Source organism: Eleutherodactylus coqui, chromosome 12, assembly GCF_035609145.1.
Source record: "Eleutherodactylus coqui strain aEleCoq1 chromosome 12, aEleCoq1.hap1, whole genome shotgun sequence".
Taxonomy (NCBI): domain Eukaryota; kingdom Metazoa; phylum Chordata; class Amphibia; order Anura; family Eleutherodactylidae; genus Eleutherodactylus; species Eleutherodactylus coqui.
In genome coordinates, this window is record NC_089848.1 from 103,745,633 (window position 1) to 103,763,518 (window position 17,886).

Consider the following 17,886-nt stretch of genomic DNA (forward strand, 5'->3'; position numbering starts at 1 on the left):
AGATGTCATGAAGTTACTTAATCTGGTTTAAGATATTATTTAATAAATAAGCGGTGTGTTATTTATCAAGCGGGTCGAGTCTTTACCCCCCTCTCCACCCCAGTCATGTCATTCTGCAGCGGGACCATCATTTCCGAATGTTCCAACTAACTGCAGCATTGGTGTACACCCACCAAAAAAGGTTGGCATGCTTTTAGAATTGCCCCTCATAGCCATCCCAGTGGCAGCACACGGTTCAGTAACACATAGTAAGTAGTTACAGTATATTACATTTTGCAATGCGTAAACTTAAGATAGAAAACAGTCCTTCAAGTACGTCGGGTTCTTCCAGCATGCAAAAAAAAAAAAAAGACGCTGCACAGTGATTGATTGCCTCTTCTACTAAAGCCATTCTGAAGCGGCATCCGCGCTCACCACACAGACAAATTTCCCAGACGGATCACCCCTCCTAAACACACAGCGGGAGTGTTTCAAAAAGCATCAGCTAGGAACAATTTGGAAGTACTGACCCGAGCCAAGTTAACCTTCCATCATGCATCAAACTCTAAATACTCCATTAATGTCTCACAACGACATGAAATACTGCAAGCCCATGCTGGGGTTTTGTCTTAATGCTCAACAAACTCAACAAGCAACGGAAGAGATGGAACAGGGAATAGATCCGAACACCAACAAACATGGTTACATTTGTTGTTTTTTTTCTCGGGAGCAGAAGGGTTGTGGGAGAGCGGCCATAAAACACTGCAGACACCACAGCAAACCAAAGAAATAGACATGCGGTACATCATTCAAGTGCAGATAGAAGAAGAAACTTTTGATACATTGCAATATTTGTTGCAGTTTTCCGTGGAATTAAAAGACATTCTGTCACCAGGTTCGGGAGGTGTGCCCGGAGCGGAGCTCGGAGTCACGGAGGTGGGCCGCGCCGGCCTCTCTCCGTCTGCAGCATAAAGAGTGGTAGCTCTTTCCCTATACACAAAACGGGAGAGAGCTGTCAGTCTGCACGTGGCAGGGTGGGCAGAGCTCATCTCCGAATCAAACCTTATGAATAGAGATGAGTGAGTATACTTGGTAAGGCACATTACTCGAGCGAGTAGTGCCTTAGACGAGTATCTCCACGTTTGTCTCTAAAGATTCGGGGGCCGGCGCGGGTGACAGATGAGTTGCGGCGGTGAGCGGGGGCGAGAGAGGGAGATCTCCCCTCCGTTCCTCCCCGCCCCCCGCCGGCCCCCGAATCTTTAGAGACAAGCGGGGAGATACTCGGCTAGGGCACTACTCGCTTGAGTAATGTGCCTTAGCGAGTATACTCGCTCATCTCTACTTATGAACCTAGTGATAGAATACCCTTAAAAACAACAATACAGAAAAATGGCAGAACAGTAGCAAAGACTTAACACAGCTAAAAATATCCCTCTAAAGGGCGAAACTGAATGCAACTGTATCCACTAACTGGCTCCTAAATGTTTCTATTGGGGGTGAGATTGTCCTCGAAACAAAAAAAAAAAATCAAAAAAAAAATCGATGAGTCTGAGGGCCCTTTTACATGGAAGAATTATAGTTAAAAAAATCGTGGAATTGGGCAAAACTGAAAGATAATTGCTCAGTGAAAGCACGGCCAATGATTGAATGATCGATAATTTGTTGGCTTATCATTCGCTGTCCATTCTATATCATCGTTCAGTTGTTTGTAATAAGGGATCATTCAGTCGTTCTCTTTCCCTGACACAGTCCCTCGAAGGACCAAGTGAATGAGCGAATTATGGGAAAAAAATGTAAATCTGTGCATGTAACGGACGGCATTTTAAAGCAAACAGCTCCGCCATTGTTCGCTCGTTGCAGCAAGTACTCGCTAAATGTAAAAGAGCCTTTACTAACCAAAAGGGGTTAACTTGAGAGCTACATGACTCAGACCCTTCACAAAATGAGCAGGGAGAAGGAGCGTTCAACATCAGCGCACTTTGTAGGCAAGGATCCTTTTACATGGAGCAATTTATTGTTGGAATGAGCAAACAAGCCATTGCTTTCATCCCTTTCGGGTTTAATGTCTGTACTTAACTTGCTTTGGATAGCTTTCTGTTCAAGTTTAGTCTTTACACTAGGCACTATATTGTTTCAATAGTCAGGGCCACGTGGAATATCTGCTGAACGAAGAGAGATACAATCCAGGACAGAATTGCGATCATCCTGATGGTCAGTAGCAGTAGTTAATGCAAGATGGTCGAGGCTTTCAATCAAGAACACTCATGAAGACACCCAGTGAGGGCACGAACTGTCAGGAAAGTGATTTAGAAGGTCAGGGAAACTGGTAGTGTCCAGGACAAACCAAGAACCGGTCATCCAAGCAGTGTTTCCGATCCCAAGTGCTAGCTGCTTTCACGAAGAATCTGCAGAAGAGCACCAGAAGACTGGCATTGGAGCATGGTGTGAGTCAACCAACTGTCGAATGATAACCAGTTCTTGGTTTTCCTGGACACTATCGGTCCTTGCCAACAAAAATGTTTACCCATCACTTAAAGAGAACCTGTCATGGGATAAAGCCAAGGGAGCTGGCTACATGGCTCTGCAGTCATGGCCTCACCGATTCTCTCCCAGTTTCTTTTTTAGTTATACTCCCCTTCCTTTGCTTGGATGGACTCTTATTAGGTCCGGCTCCTGGCACTGCCAATGTGTCAAGTGGACGATCCTAGTCGTTCTCTCCATGGGTAATGTCCGATTGTCAATCAAGTCAGATGTTACCCATTAACAGTGAGTGATGGGGACCGCCCACTTGACACACTGGCAATACCTGGAGCTGCATTTAAGAAGAGCCCATAAGAGCGAAAGGGGAGGAGATTAGAAGCTTATACAAAATAAATAAGGTTAGAATCAGCGAGGCTGCAGAGTCATTCACCCATCACAAATGCTATTTAAAGTTGAATGCGTCTCACAAGGTGCAAAACGTTGGGGACTTTTTGCTCTGAAGGATAATACAGGTGATAATTTAGGATAAGTGGAAGGTAACTAATGCTATAGATTTAAAAAGTCATATATATAAGGTGAGTTGTAGTAATAATGGCCAAAGTAATACAAGTCAGGAAGTCAATAGACACCACCAGATTTTGTGGTTCTACATCTGACTTTATGTGATGTCATTTTCATAAATGACCTCCATTGATTTCATTAAAAAACTCTAATTGTTTGGTTTCTAGGATTGTATTTGTTTTCCAAGGTACTGCAGGCTACAAGACTGAAATCTTAGCAAATTGTGTCAGTCAGAGTAAACTGACTCCTCCTCTAACCTGCTCCCATGTTGTGAGTTGGCATTCACTGCCTTTCCACTGAGCTATTACAGAGGGCTGTATTCAAGTGTCGGGGGATGGTGGGGGAGATCAGGAGGACAGAGAGCAGAGAAGGCTACTATTAGGGCTTAGTCAGACGGGCGTTTTTTGCCGCGATTTGCGCATGCGCATGCGTCCGGCGATTTTTTAAAACCATTGCTTCGCAATGGTATCGGACACATGAGCGCTTTTTATGCGCTCGTCCGAAAAATTATACAACAAAAAAAATCGCAGATCGCACCTATCTGCGATCTGCGATTCCTGTTTGCTTCTGTATATGCGCTCAATGAGGCCGGCGGCAGCAGCGCCGACCCCATTGAGAACATATAGAAGACAAATCATTCTTCTCTGCCACAGCTGTAACAGCTGTGGCAGAGAAGAACGATGTTTGCCCATTGAATTCAATGGAGCGGCAATACAGCCGCTCCATTGAAAGCAATGGGCTGCCGGCGTGCGCGGGGTGAATTGTCGGGAAGGGGTTAAATATATAAACCCTTCCCTGCAATTCATGCTAAAATGTGTTAAAATTAAAAAAAATTGTATACTCACCTTTCCGCTGCAGCCGTAGTCCAGCCGCGGCCGCTGTCAGTTCTCCTGAACTGCTTCTCGGCACTATTCAGCCGGCGGGGCTTTAAAATCCCCGCCTGCTGAATGATCTGCCTCTGATTGGTCACAGCCTGACCAATCAGAGGCCGGTTTCACTCACACACCCATTCATGAATTCATGAATGGGTGAGTGACTGCTGCCTCTCAGCGCTGAGCCAATCAGGGGCAGGTCTGACTCACATCCATTCATGAATTCATGAATGGGTGTGAGTGAGGCATGCCTCTGATTGGCTCAGCGCTGAGCCAATCAGGGGGCAGGTCTGACTCACACCCCCTTCACACCCACTGCAGGACGGCCGCTCGGAGCTGCCGGCAGAAGGTGAGAATGCAATTTTTTTTTATTTTTACACATTTTAGGATGCATTGCAGGTAAGGGCTTATATATTTAAGGCCTTACCGACAATTCATCCCGGGCTCGCCCGCAGCGCATCACTTTCAATGGAGACGGCTGTATTGCCGTCTCCATTGAATGCAATGCGCTGGACAGCTCCGGCCCGTTTCTAATGAAACGCGGCTAGGAGCAGATTTTCGGGCGATTTGCGGGCGACTTGCGCGCACCGGTCACGCGATTTGCGGATGCGCATCCGTCATGCGATCCGCAAATCGCGGCAAAAAACGACCGTCTGACTAAGCCCTTACAGAGGGATGTAACTCACTGCAGGTGAATTTTCTGCTCTTACAGCAGTGAAGGGAAACAAGACCAGCAGTTACTCAAGAGAGGAGGGTATAGATGGAGCCAAAGCTGTGTAGTAGTGGGTGGGAGTGGTTATGGTACACAGCCTCTGAAAGAGGAGAGGGGAGAGGGAGCTGAGCTTGTGCATGTTCATGAGAAAGACCAAATGATCAGTGCTTGGAATGCCTCTGAACCAGAAACATGAATGTAGGAAAGCCTGCAAACCAAGTATGAGGCTAAGTGCATGAGAAGAAATACTCAATGAAAAGAAAACAGATGCTTGCCTCATTTTTAAGCAGGAACATAGTAAGATATGCATATTTATTTTTCATGCAAAGGGTTTCCATAGCCTTTAAGCAGTCCACTGAATTCACTATAATGCGTTTCTTAGAGTTTGGCCAAGCTGATTTTTTTTTTCATTAAAGCACAGTCTACCTGGTATCTGACCCACCCAGGGTGACATATTCGGAAGGGCACAACATTACACCATAAAATAGGTCTACAGAATGGGATAAAGTGATGCGAGGAAGGGGCAAGGAGTTTGTGAAACGTGATGTACTCACCATTTTTAGTTGTGCTTTGCCAATGGCAAGAAGCACCTTTAGCGCTCGCCTGATTCTGTCCATTTGACGTTAAGAAAAAGCCGCGACCGCTTGTGTCACATGACTCATTTTGAAAGTGTTCCTTGATGGAATGCACAACTGTCAGTGAAGGCAAAACACACCAAGATGTGAGGATCACCTTTCGGCTAAGCAGCAGAGGAGATAATGTGCAATAAAAGCTTATAATCGGAGAGGTCTTCTCACAGAACTCAGATTATAAACAGATTTTTCAAAAAAAATCTATGGCATGTCTTAAGTCTACTACTCCATGGCTATGAATTCTTGAAATCCATTAGGCACACTCAATATCAAGCAAGTGATGGTGGTTCACTGTAAACTCAATAGCATTATTGCCCCCACCACCCATTAGTCTCCAAGAACCCCCCCCCCCCCCCGCCAAAAAAAAACAAAACAACCCTACTAAAAAACATTCAGTGGATTTTTTTTAACATGACCAGGAAATAAGCAAATTGCCATACTGGGGAGAGGGAAAAGTCAACATAACATGGAAGAAGCTTGGGCAGCTAGCACTGGAGAGCAAATTCAAGATGCAGAAAGTCAGCTATACATACTGTGATACTGTCCATCTGTCCTCCTATTCCCTTCAGGAAAGAAAAGCAATTGTAAGCCAAGACAACAAAGGCTCAAATCAACAAATACATAAGATGTGGAAGATACGATATACTACACTGGCTTCTCCTAGACTCCTAGCAGGAAGCCATTGTATAGGTTGGACAATAGTCATGAAAACATAGCCCATGAATTCACAGAACACGTTTCATTGGCACCTTTTACTAGTTAATTGACTTAAAGGGGTTGTTTGGCCACTTAAATTATAAAAAATACTCTGAAGGCGCTTTCCAGGACTAAATATTGATGACCTATCCTCAGGCTGGGTCATCAATATCAGATTGGTGGGGGTCCACAGTCCACTAATCAGCTGTCTGAAAAGGCTGCGGTGCTCAAGTGAATGTCCCAGTCTCTTCTAAGGGTTATGATGTCGCGTTCACTTGTCACATGATCTACATGCAGCTCAGTCTCATCCAAGCGAATGGGCTTTAGTTGCTATACCAAGTACCGCCACTATGAAATGTACAGCGCCGTGCCTGATATGAAGTGAAGAGGCTGCAGTGCTCACTGAGTACCGCAGCCTCTTCAAGCAGCCAGTTGGCAAACATCCCGAGCAGCGGATCTCCAACAATCGGATAATGACCTATCCTGAGGATAGACTATTCCTGGAAAACCCCTTTAAATTAATAAAAGTAATACTAGTCTTACTGATCCCTGCTGCTCCAGATCTGATGTTTCCCAGGGTCCCCTACTGGTCTTTGTACCTTATGGTCCCTGTTGACACTGACATGTGACTGCTGCAGGCAATCAGTGACAACAGCAATGTCACTGATTGGCTGTAGCAGTCACATGTCTGTGTCAACAGGGACCAGGAAGTACAAAAACTGACCCCAGGAAGCATCAGATCAAGAGCGGCGAAAGGACTATTACTTCTTTTGTTATTATAACAGATTCTAAATAATTTCTTTAATATTAAGCGGCCGAACATCTCTTTTAAATATTGTTTCAGCCCATAAAATGGCTATGCTGTTTGTGTGCCGCCCCTGGACGCCCTTTGTATATAACGTAACACAACTTGTGGAAGCCCTATAAATATTTCATCGTACGGACATTCAGTTTTGACCCCGATCCACGTAGGGGTAAAATGAGCAAGAACATGAACAGCTCATCCTGGAGACTGTGGATGAGGTGGTGAGGGGACAAGTGTCCCGGCAATCCAGAATCAATATCTTACACAGTTTAGTCGTAAAGGTCTGATCACTCAATTTACTCGTACTTCCAGAAAGTGGAATATCCTTCTAAAGGAATTCTGTCATCAGGCTCATGCTGCCCCAAGCACAGGCAGCGTCAACCAGGGATGGGGATGCTTGGTGCCCCAATGGGTGTTTTATTCTGGAATGCTGCAGAGTTTCAGAATAAATTAACTTTGAAGTCTGACTAGGAGCTGAGCGCTGAGTCACCGGTGTGGGCCGTGCCGCCTCTCCCCATCTACCGCCTGAAGACGGACAGCCCTCCCCATCTACCGCCTGAAGACGGACAGCCCTCCCCATCTACCGCCTGAAGACGGACAGCCCTCTGCCTATTCACGAGCATGGAGAAGATCGGTCACTCTTGATGACATGGACAGGGAGGGCCTCGTGTGGTCCGCCTCTGAATTGAGAGCTCAGCTCCGAGTCAAACTTTTAAGCATGTTTATCTTGAAGTGCTGCAGGCAAATAGGGATATCTGTCCTGGGTTCAGGCTCCCCGTGCTTCAAGCAATATGAACCTGATGACAGAATCCCTTAAAGTCATGAGGGTTTAATAATTTAGTCTTAAAAAGGACCTATCAACAGAATTTCTGTGTTTTATGTACTTTTTTGTTTACCTAGAGTCTCCAGAATAAGTCTTTTTGTAACTATTGTGTAATTAAGTGTCGGACATGAATTTCTTGGTTTGGCCTTCCCAGCACCTTCTCTACAATTCCCAACGGCATACTATCTCGTCACTCGCTGCACAAGAGTGTGTCATGATGGCGGTTCTATGGGGTTCCGGCAGGGAGTTGGGCACTTTGCATGGAGGTATGAAGCTTTTTTCTGAAACTTAAAAAAAACAACCTCTTTTCTCACTCGAGGAAACGGTGCAGCGGGTCACAAGACGATCCTGGTCTGTACTGGCAGTAGAAGTCAGGTGACCACTGCAGCCAATTAGATGCCTCGGTGGCACCGATGTGCGTGCTAATGCCAGGAGAAGGGGTGGTGACGCTGCAGCCACTGATTGGCTGCAGTGGTTACCTGACTTCCACTGTCCATACAGACCAGGATTGTCACAGGACCCGCTGTACCGTTTCCTGGGGAAGAAAGAGAGGTGAGTGTAGTTTCTTGTTATTTAATTGAATGGGCACCTATTTTTTTTTTATTAAACAAATCACTTTAACGAGAATGTTTAAACAAAATACACAATTGTCAGGGCTCTAAGTAAAAAGTACATAAAACAAGTATGCAAAATCCAGTGATGGATCCTCTTTAAAGTTTAACATGGTCTTTCAGATCAAGGGACAGAGTCCCATGTCTTAGTGTAAAGAATATAACTAAATACTAGTAATGACTTGCTTCTAATCAGCTTTAATTAAAACCTATTAACATTAATAGAACATTTAAAGAATTCTGTAAAAAAATGGTTACTATTCATGACGGGCCTCATATTACAATGCATGGACTTCAATGCATTAAAGGAGTGTTCTGGAAAAAACAAAACAAATATTCATGACCTAATGGGACTCCCACCAATAAGCAAATTAAAAGTTGTTGGGGTGTTAGTACCGAATACAGCTGCATGTATATGCAAGCCACTGGCCTTGGATATAAATGAAGGGGTCAAACGATCACACGCAGAAAACCTATCTTAAAGCTGGCCATATATATTCAGCCAACACAGCTCTCTCCCAAAAACCCCACACAGTCACACACCAGGCCATGTGCACTGATTGGGGAGTTAAGGTGCCCATACACCTTCAAAAACAGTTGGCCGAATGATCCTTCAGTTGACAGCTTTCTCCCCCGGCTCCCCCATACATATGAACATTCAGTTCGAGAGGCAAGTTGCGGCCAGAGAGCTCTGTTGCTGAATTATCTCCTTTGGAACGAAAGGCTCAGGTATTGAAAAATCAACATCCCCGATTCTATGTTTCACTGACGGCACCCATAAACACTAAAGAGTCACCGAGACCCACCATTATGGGTGAGTTTGGATGATTAAGCATTAATATGTATGGGGGCCTTAAAGGGGTAATAAAGTTGTAACTAATTATCCCTTTTTCATGGGATAGAAGACAACTACTTGATCGGTAGAAGTCCAACCGAAAGGATCCTCACTGATCCCGAGAACAGGATTCTGGTCGGTCCCCAAATGAATAGCTTGAGGTTGTGCAGATGCACCTCTGTTCCATTAATTTCACTGAGAGTGGGACCCCCACCAATCCCAAGAACAGGGTTCCATCAATGTTCTGACCCCCACTGACCAACTAGTTAACCCCTATTCTTACAACCGGAATACACCTTTAAGCTGCTGCCAGACTCCTCTCTCAGTAAATTATCACCTTCAGAACAAAAGGATCAGGCATTTTGAAATCCAACTACCTGATCCCTCTCACTTGACCTGCCGTTGAGGGAGAGTCAGGAGGCCATTTATATATAGAGGGTTCACTGATCGTGTCGAAATTGGTTGGTTTGGCCAACATTATTCCAATGTGTATGGCAAGCTTCAAGATAGGACATCAATGCATGTTCCCAGAAGACCCCTTTAAGGTGAAGATTTGTATATGTCTTACTAATTCAGATGCAAGAAACTAACACAATAGTATATAGTAGTTCTATCAAACATCTCCATTGCACTTAGCATAATAAGGTCATTGTGTGAGACACTGTTTTTTTTGTTGCAAGTGCGGTTTTCTTCTTTGAAGATTATCCATAGATATCTGCAACAGTTAGTTTTCCATGTCTTCTGTCAAGCAAATAAGTCATTACATGAAGACATCAGCTTGGTTATTACCTACCTATGTGTGTCTGGGCCATGACATCTGCTAATCTGTGTGCGGCACTGCTGCCCCCACTCTGTGTTGAAGAGGACGAAGTGGTTGATGTGGTTGACCCATGGATTGCTTGGGTAATCCAGTGCTCCATGTTTATACTTCCTTGGCTTGAGGTGGGTGTTCCCTGGGAGTCCCCTTGTACCGACCCTTCGTCCTCTGACCCTGAAGAGGTATCTGAAAAGGAAACAAAGACATGGATTAATAAAAGTCCGTAAATTTCTTCTTAAACCACCAACAAACAATCAGTTAAAAAAGTAGGAACTGAGGATCTGATGGACATTTCACTCAGGACAGTAATCGCTGCCAGGGAGGAGGCTGCCATGAGCTAGTCAGTAATGACTATTGTAAATTATGCTACCATTTTTCCATGAACATAAGACCCAGCCTTATATTAATTTTTGCCCCAAAAGTGGCACTAGGTCTTATTTTCGGGGGACATCTTTTATACTTGCATAGCAGGCTCGGTCCAGGTCCCTCTTGTCGCTCTCTGGAGCTCTGGCAGGCTTCCTGCAGTCCTCAGCCGCCCACAGAAGATCACTTCCTGGTTACGGGATTCATAAATCCCGCCTATAAGAAGCTATGGCTCTGATTAGTTCCAATCAATGCAGCACTCGATGAAGAAATGCGATGGCTGTGATTGATTCATCCAGTGCTGCATTGATTGGATGAGCAGCGGACAAAAACCAATCACAGCCATCATGTTGTGGAGGCAGGATTTATGAATTGGCTGAGCCACGGCATTGATTGGCCAATTCATAAATCCAGCTTCCCCAACACGATACCTGTGGTTGGTTCTCGAGTGCTGCTCAGCCAATCAATGCCATGCTGGATGCACCAATCACAGCCATCAAATTGATTCTTCGAATGCTGCATTGATTGGCTGAGCAGTGCTTGAGAACCAAATCAGAGCCATCACTTCCTGGAGATAGAATTTATGAATCCCGTAACCATGAAGTGATCTTCTGTGGGCGGCCGATGACCACAGGAAGCCTGCCGGAGCTCCGGAGAGCAGAAGAGGGAAGTGGACCAAGCCTGCTAGGTAATTTATTGCTTTTTTTTTTTAAATGTAATGCAGCTAGGGCTCATTTTCGGGGTAGGGCTTATTTTAGGGGAAATGGGGTATGTAGGTTACTGCAGGCAGCCTTTAACATAAACAATGAAGACCCACAATAAACAATCAGTTTTCTCCCTTGGAAAAAAAAAAAACCAGCATCACCACCCGGCAAATCCAGGCAGATGGCAGGGCCCACTGGACTCAGTGGAAGCCATGCTGCTGGGTCAGGCACAGCAGTACCCCCTCCATCCCCAATGTGTTTAATTAAAAAATAACCTAAATGGCATACTCAACTCGTGTGGCTCCCTGGTAGCTGTCATGGGCGCCACTGTTCTTCGATGACTTCTGGGTTATGTGGTCATGTGACGAACACATGATCGCTGTGAACATTGTCGGGAATGTCCATAAATATCAAGAATTTGTCACATGATTGCACAATGCAGAAGTCAATGGTGAACATCATACCCATTACAGCTGCCAGGGTGCGACTGAGGTATGGAATTTTTTTTATTTTATTACATACTAGGGGATGTTGCAGGGCAATATTTTCCACAAATGAGAAATCGAGGCATTATTTCTAAAAGGAAACAAATAGGGGCATTATTTCTGGAAGGGGGCATTATTTCTAAAATAAGGCATTATTTCTAAAAGGGGGTATTATTACGAAATGGAGGCAAAAAGAAAGCATTATTGCTAAGCACAGACACACTTACTATGTGAGGGGGCACAAAATGGGAACAGTAGTACTGTGTGGGGCATCACAGGTGGCATTATTACTATCCTTGGTACTATAGAAGAGGGGATTGTGTAAAGGTGTAGATAACACAAAGAGGGTGTCCTGGAAAAGCGAGGAGCCAAAGATGTCTGTGTGTCAAATTCCACAGAGACAAGTTGTGGCCGGGAGAAGTTGTCATGGTGGTCTGGACCGAATACAAAAGAAAAGGAAAACTGAACGCCTCCAGTTAAACAGGACATCACCTGTGACCATTGTATATAACGGTACTGTAATCACTTTTATGCTGTGTAAAGCACCTATGTAGAACTGGTATCTACCATTATATGAACACTGTATGCGCCATTCCAGATTTACTGCCACGTGTCATGACACACTATAAAGAGGGCCAACTAGACTATAAAAGAAATTAATCAGAATGATAATTGGCAAGTATAAACAGGTCTTAGAGTGAGTATGCCATCTACATATTTTTTTATTAACCCTTTCCAATCCACTGTCTGATGTCTGAAGACATTCTGATTGAAGCCTGTACAGCTCCGATGTCGGAAGACGTCCGTCAGTGTATTCTTACTGTATATTACTGGCCGCTCTGTTGTCGGGGACCTCTCCAGCATATCCCATACCGCAGTACTGGCTCTAGCCAGCAGATGGCGCTATTGTATAATAGCAGAAAGAGAAAAACCCCTAGGAAACCCTGAAGCCAAAATTGGATTGCAAAGGGTTAAGTAAAACCAGATAGTGAAATATTTTCCATTTTTCTAGTCCATTTGTATTTTTTATAATGGTAGATTTTTATTATATAGTCTGTCCATGACTTTGGGGGCAGCCATCTTGCAGAGCTGCAGTTAACAGCATTTGGGCCACTCTCACACAGGCATCTGTTAAAACATTGCAATTTAAATTACTGTGTTTTAACACATTTTTAAACAGGGGTTTTCAAATTCGTTCAAAAGCGTTTTTTAACACACCCCATCATTATAATGGGTGATGAAGGGAGTTAAAAGTTGCTAAAACACTCGTAAATAAAGCAGACAGCGTTAGAAAATAGCGTTGTTAGAAAAGCTCGTCTGCAAAGCCCCATTGAGATCAATGGAGGCGTTTTACAGCGTGTAGCACGCCATTTGAAATGCCACAGTAAACGCTGTAAAAAGCGCTGTGTGTGAGAAGTGGCCTTAGAGATAAGCTTTACAGCAGCCTCATGGGAGACACAATAGACTGGAGCGGTTTCATTGATTTCTATGTAAGTGTGTTGTGGGCATGTTATGTTACCTGTGCAGGGAGGGGAGGAGGAGAGCTGTGATATCATCTATTGTGAATGGTGGATCCTGTGCTATCTGTATATAGGTGTCACCTCTCAGTGTAATCCTGCATGTTGTGATAATGAAGTTTTGTCTATAGAACAGGAAGTGTCAGACTATATTACCACATTATTATTATCATTACTATTATGAGAACTAGAGGATTTAAGGATTTTATTTAAAATATAGATTGAGATATTGAAAATAGAAAAAAAAAAAAAAACCTTTTAAAATATGTTTAATATATCTTATTTAATAGAGGTAATTTTCTAATGACACATTCCCTTTAAGAAAAATACTCCATAGGCTATAAGCCTAGAGGGGATTTAAAGGAGTTGCATGCGTAGGACATGAGATACAAGTCTGAAATGGGAGGCTTCATCGCTGAAACCTGAAACGTTCGTCTGCAGGCTCACTGCCCTCCCCACAGTGAGGAGGTGATGGAATGGTGCGGCTTTGAAGATGCTTCATTCATTTTTGCGATTGTAGCTCCATACAGACTGAGGTCAACAAGAGCACAAAACTAGGTCCCTATTTTCAAAAATCGATAGGGGTCTCAGGAATGAGACCCCCCACTGATCAGACTTTTATCATCTATCCTATTCTGGTACAATCTCTAAGTAAATATTTGAACCTCTCATTCCTGCCTCCAAGACTTCTCCAGAGCAGCACCAGTCCTCTGGAACGCACTACCCAAAACTATCTGGGCAATCCCTAAGGCCTCCTTCCCACGAACGGATTTACGCCGCGGAAATCCGCGGCAAAAATCCGCTGCGTTGCCCGCAGCTATTAGGTTCTATTGAACCTAATAGCACAATGCTCACGATGTGTAATTCCACCGCGGAATTACGCACCGCAATTTCTCCCGTCCTCACCCGCAGCATGTTCTATTTGCTGCGGGTGAGGACGGGCTGTACGCGCTGACGGCTTCCATTGCAGTCAATGGAAGCCGTCCGTTCACGCTATCTCCCGCTGCAACCAGCGGGAGATAGCGTGAAAAAACGCTTCCCCACCTACCGCCGCAGCGTCATTTGACGCGGCCGGCGCGTCATTTGACGCGGCCGGCGCGTCACGTGACACTGCCGGCCGCGTCACGTGACGCGGTGGGCGTGTCACACGACGCGACGGCGGTGGGCGGGGAAGCGGCTTCACGCTATCTCCCGCAGGTAAGTATAGGGGCTCTGGGGGGCGCCGTGACGGGCTTCACTGCGTAATATTACGCGGCGGAGCCCGTCACACTCGTGGGAAGGAGGCCTAACACAAAACTTCAGGCGTGCTCTAAAAACGCACCTCTTCAGGGAGGCATACCATATCCCCTAAACCAGTGGTGGCGAACCTATGGCACGCCTGCCAGAGGCGGCACGCAGAGCCCCCCCATCGGCCGCTCACCACCTTAGTGAATGCCTGCAGGGGCCGCGACTCCCCTGCTGACATTCACTCAGCGCTGCTATCTGTGCTGATGCCGGTGTGCACCAGGATCCTCCTCCCCCGTCCCCCGACGTCTCCTACTTTGGTTCCGCAAGAGCAGGGGGAGAAGGCATCCAACAGAAGCACACTGCTTTCAGTGTGCACCTGAGAGCAAGCAGGAGAGGAGCGGCGCTCCCGCGAGGAGGAGGGGTAAGTATGTGGGGCAGGGGGCGGGTATTCTGACTGCTGGGAGAATCGCTGGGGGGGGGGGGGGGAAGTCATTCTTACTGCTGGGAGAATCGCTGGGGGGGGGGGGGGGGGAGACTTTTACTGCTGGGAGAATCGCTGGGGGGGGGGGGGGGAGGGGGAGACATTCTTACTGCTGGGAGAATCGCTGGGGAGGGGGGAGGGGGAGTCATTCTTACTGCTGGGAGAAAGAATCGCTGGGGGGGGGGGGGAGGGGAGGGGGAGTCATTCTTACTGCTGGGAGAATCGCTGGGGACGGGGAGTCATTCTTACTGCTGGGAGAATCGCTGGGGGGGGGAGGGGGGGGGGGGGAGACATTCTTACTGCTGGGAGAATCGCTGGGGAGGGGGAGACATTCTTACTGCTGGGAGAATCGCTGGGGAGGGGGAGTCATTCTTACTGCTGGGAGAATCGCTGGGGGGGGGGGAGGGGAGGGGGAAACATTCTTACTGCTGGGAGAATCGCTGGGGAGGGGGAGACATTCTTACTGCTGAGAGAATCGCTGGGGAGGGGGAGACATTCTTACTGCTGGGAGAATCGCTGGGGAGGGGGAGACATTCTTACTGCTGGGAGAATCGCTGGGGGGGGGGGGAGGGGAGGGGGAGACATTCTTACTGCTGGGAGAATCGCTGGGGGGGGAGGGGAGGGGGAGACATTCTTACTGCTGGGAGAATCGCTGGGGAGGGGGAGACATTCTTACTGCTGGGAGAATCGCTGGGGAGGGGGAGACATTCTTACTGCTGGGAGAATCGCTGGGGAGGGGGAGACATTCTTACTGCTGGGAGAATCGCGGGGGGGGGGGGGAGGGGAGGGGGAGACATTCTTACTGCTGGGAGAATGGCTGGGGGGGGGGAGGGGAGGGGGAGACATTCTTACTGCTGGGAGAATCGCTGGGGGGGGGGAGGGGAGGGGGAGTCATTCTTACTGCTGGGAGAATCGCTGGGGAGGGGGAGTCATTCTTACTGCTGGGAGAATCGCTGCGGGGGGGGGAGGGGAGGGGAGACATTCTTACTGCTGGGAGAATCGCTGGGGGGGGGAGGGGAGGGGGAGACATTCTTACTGCTGGGAGAATCGCTGGGGAGGGGGAGACATTCTTACTGCTGGGAGAATCGCTGCGGGGGGGGGGAGGGGAGGGGAGACATTCTTACTGCTGGGAGAATCGCTGGGGGGGGAGGGGAGGGGGAGACATTCTTACTGCTGGGAGAATCGCTGGGGGGGGGGGGGGGGGAGGGGAGGGGGAGACATTCTTACTGCTGGGAGAATCGCTGGGGGGGGGGAGGGGAGGGGGAGTCATTCTTACTGCTGGGAGAATCGCTGGGGAGGGGGAGTCATTCTTACTGCTGGGAGAATCGCTGCGGGGGGGGGAGGGGAGGGGAGACATTCTTACTGCTGGGAGAATCGCTGGGGGGGGGAGGGGAGGGGGAGACATTCTTACTGCTGGGAGAATCGCTGGGGAGGGGGAGACATTCTTACTGCTGGGAGAATCGCTGCGGGGGGGGGGAGGGGAGGGGAGACATTCTTACTGCTGGGAGAATCGCTGGGGGGGGAGGGGAGGGGGAGACATTCTTACTGCTGGGAGAATCGCTGGGGGGGGGGGGGGGGGAGGGGAGGGGGAGACATTCTTACTGCTGGGAGAATCGCTGGGGGGGGGAGGGGAGGGGGAGTCATTCTTACTGCTGGGAGAATCGCTGGGGAGGGGGAGTCATTCTTACTGCTGGGAGAATCGCTGGGGGGGGGGGGAGGGGAGGGGGAGACATTCTTACTGCTGGGAGAATCGCTGGGGGGGGAGGGGAGGGGGAGACATTCTTACTGCTGGGAGAATCGCTGGGGGGGGGGGAGGGGAGGGGGAGACATTCTTACTGCTGGGAGAATCGCTGGGGGGGGGAGGGGAGGGGGAGTCATTCTTACTGCTGGGAGAATCGCTGGGGAGGGGGAGTCATTCTTACTGCTGGGAGAATCGCTGGGGGGGGGGGAGGGGAGGGGGAGACATTCTTACTGCTGGGAGAATCGCTGGGGAGGGGGAGTCATTCTTACTGCTGGGAGAATCGCTGGGGGGGGGGGGAGGGGAGGGGGAGACATTCTTACTGCTGGGAGAATCGCTGGGGAGGGGGAGTTATTCTTACTGCTGGGAGAATCGCTGGGGAGGGGGAGTCATTCTTACTGCTGGGAGAATCGCTGGGGGGGGGGAGGGGAGGGGGAGACATTCTTACTGCTGGGAGAATCGCTGGGGAGGGGGAGACATTCTTACTGCTGGGAGAATAGCTGGGGGGCGAGGGGGAGACATTCTTACTGCTGGGAGAATAGCTGGGGGGCGAGGGGGAGACATTCTTACTGCTGGGAGATTCGCTGGGGGGGGGGATGGGAGACATTCTGACTTCTGGGAGAACCGCTGGGGGGGATGGGAGACATTCTTACTGCTGGGAGAATAGCTGGGGGGCGAGGGGGAGACATTCTTACTGCTGGGGGAGGGATGGGAGACATTCTGACTGCTGGGAGAATCGCTGGGGGGGGGATGGGAGACATTCTGACTGCTGGGAGAATCGCTGGGGGGCGAGGGGGAGACATTCTGACTGCTGGGAGAATCTCTGGAGGGGGGGATGGGAGACATTCTGACTGCTGGGAGAATAGCTGGGGGGCGAGGGGGAGACATTCTGACTGCTGGGAGAATAGCTGGGGGGCGAGGGGGAGACATTCTTACTGCTGGGGGAGGGATGGGAGACATTCTGACTGCTGGGAGAATCGCTGGGGGGGGATGGGAGACATTCTGACTGCTGGGAGAATCGCTGGGGGGGGATGGGAGACATTCTGACTGCTGGGAGAATAGCTGGGGGGCGAGGGGGAGACATTCTTACTGCTGGGGGAGGGATGGGAGACATTCTGACTGCTGGGAGAATCGCTGGGGGGGGGGGGGGGGAGACATTCTGACTGCTGGGAGAATCGCTGGCGGGGGAGCGGAGGAATGACTGCTGGGAGAATCGTTCGGGGGAGGCATTATGACTGCTGGGAGAATAGCTGGGGGGGATGGGAGACATTCTTACTGCTGGGAGAATAGCTGGGGGGCGAGGGGGAGACATTCTTACTGCTGGGGGAGGGATGGGAGACATTCTGACTGCTGGGAGAATAGCTGGGGGGGATGGGAGACATTCTGACTGCTGGGAGAATAGCTGGGGGGGGGATGGGAGACATTCTGACTGCTGGGAGAATCGCTGGCGGAGGAGCGGAGGAATGACTGCTGGGAGAATCGTTCGGGGGAGGCATTATGACTGCTGGGAGAATCACTGGGGGGGGAGGGGGGGCATGGTGACTGCC

General features: G+C 48.4%; 1 protein-coding gene across 4 annotated transcripts in view; it reads right to left on the reverse strand.

Annotated features, from left to right (window-relative positions):
• Positions 1-17,886, reverse strand: part of DIP2C (disco interacting protein 2 homolog C) — a 476,875-nt gene that overhangs the window by 231,899 nt on the left and 227,090 nt on the right. For 2 of the 4 annotated variants that reach the window (XM_066585294.1, XM_066585293.1), the window contains 3 exons: positions 9,801-10,010; positions 5,771-5,800; positions 5,160-5,297 (listed from right to left, as the gene is read on the reverse strand). In XM_066585294.1, the coding sequence (XP_066441391.1) occupies positions 5,160-5,297; positions 5,771-5,800; positions 9,801-10,010 (378 nt within the window). The remainder of the gene's footprint in view (positions 1-5,159; positions 5,298-5,770; positions 5,801-9,800; positions 10,011-17,886) is intronic. The other 2 variants (XM_066585296.1, XM_066585295.1) reach the window with 1 other exon arrangement.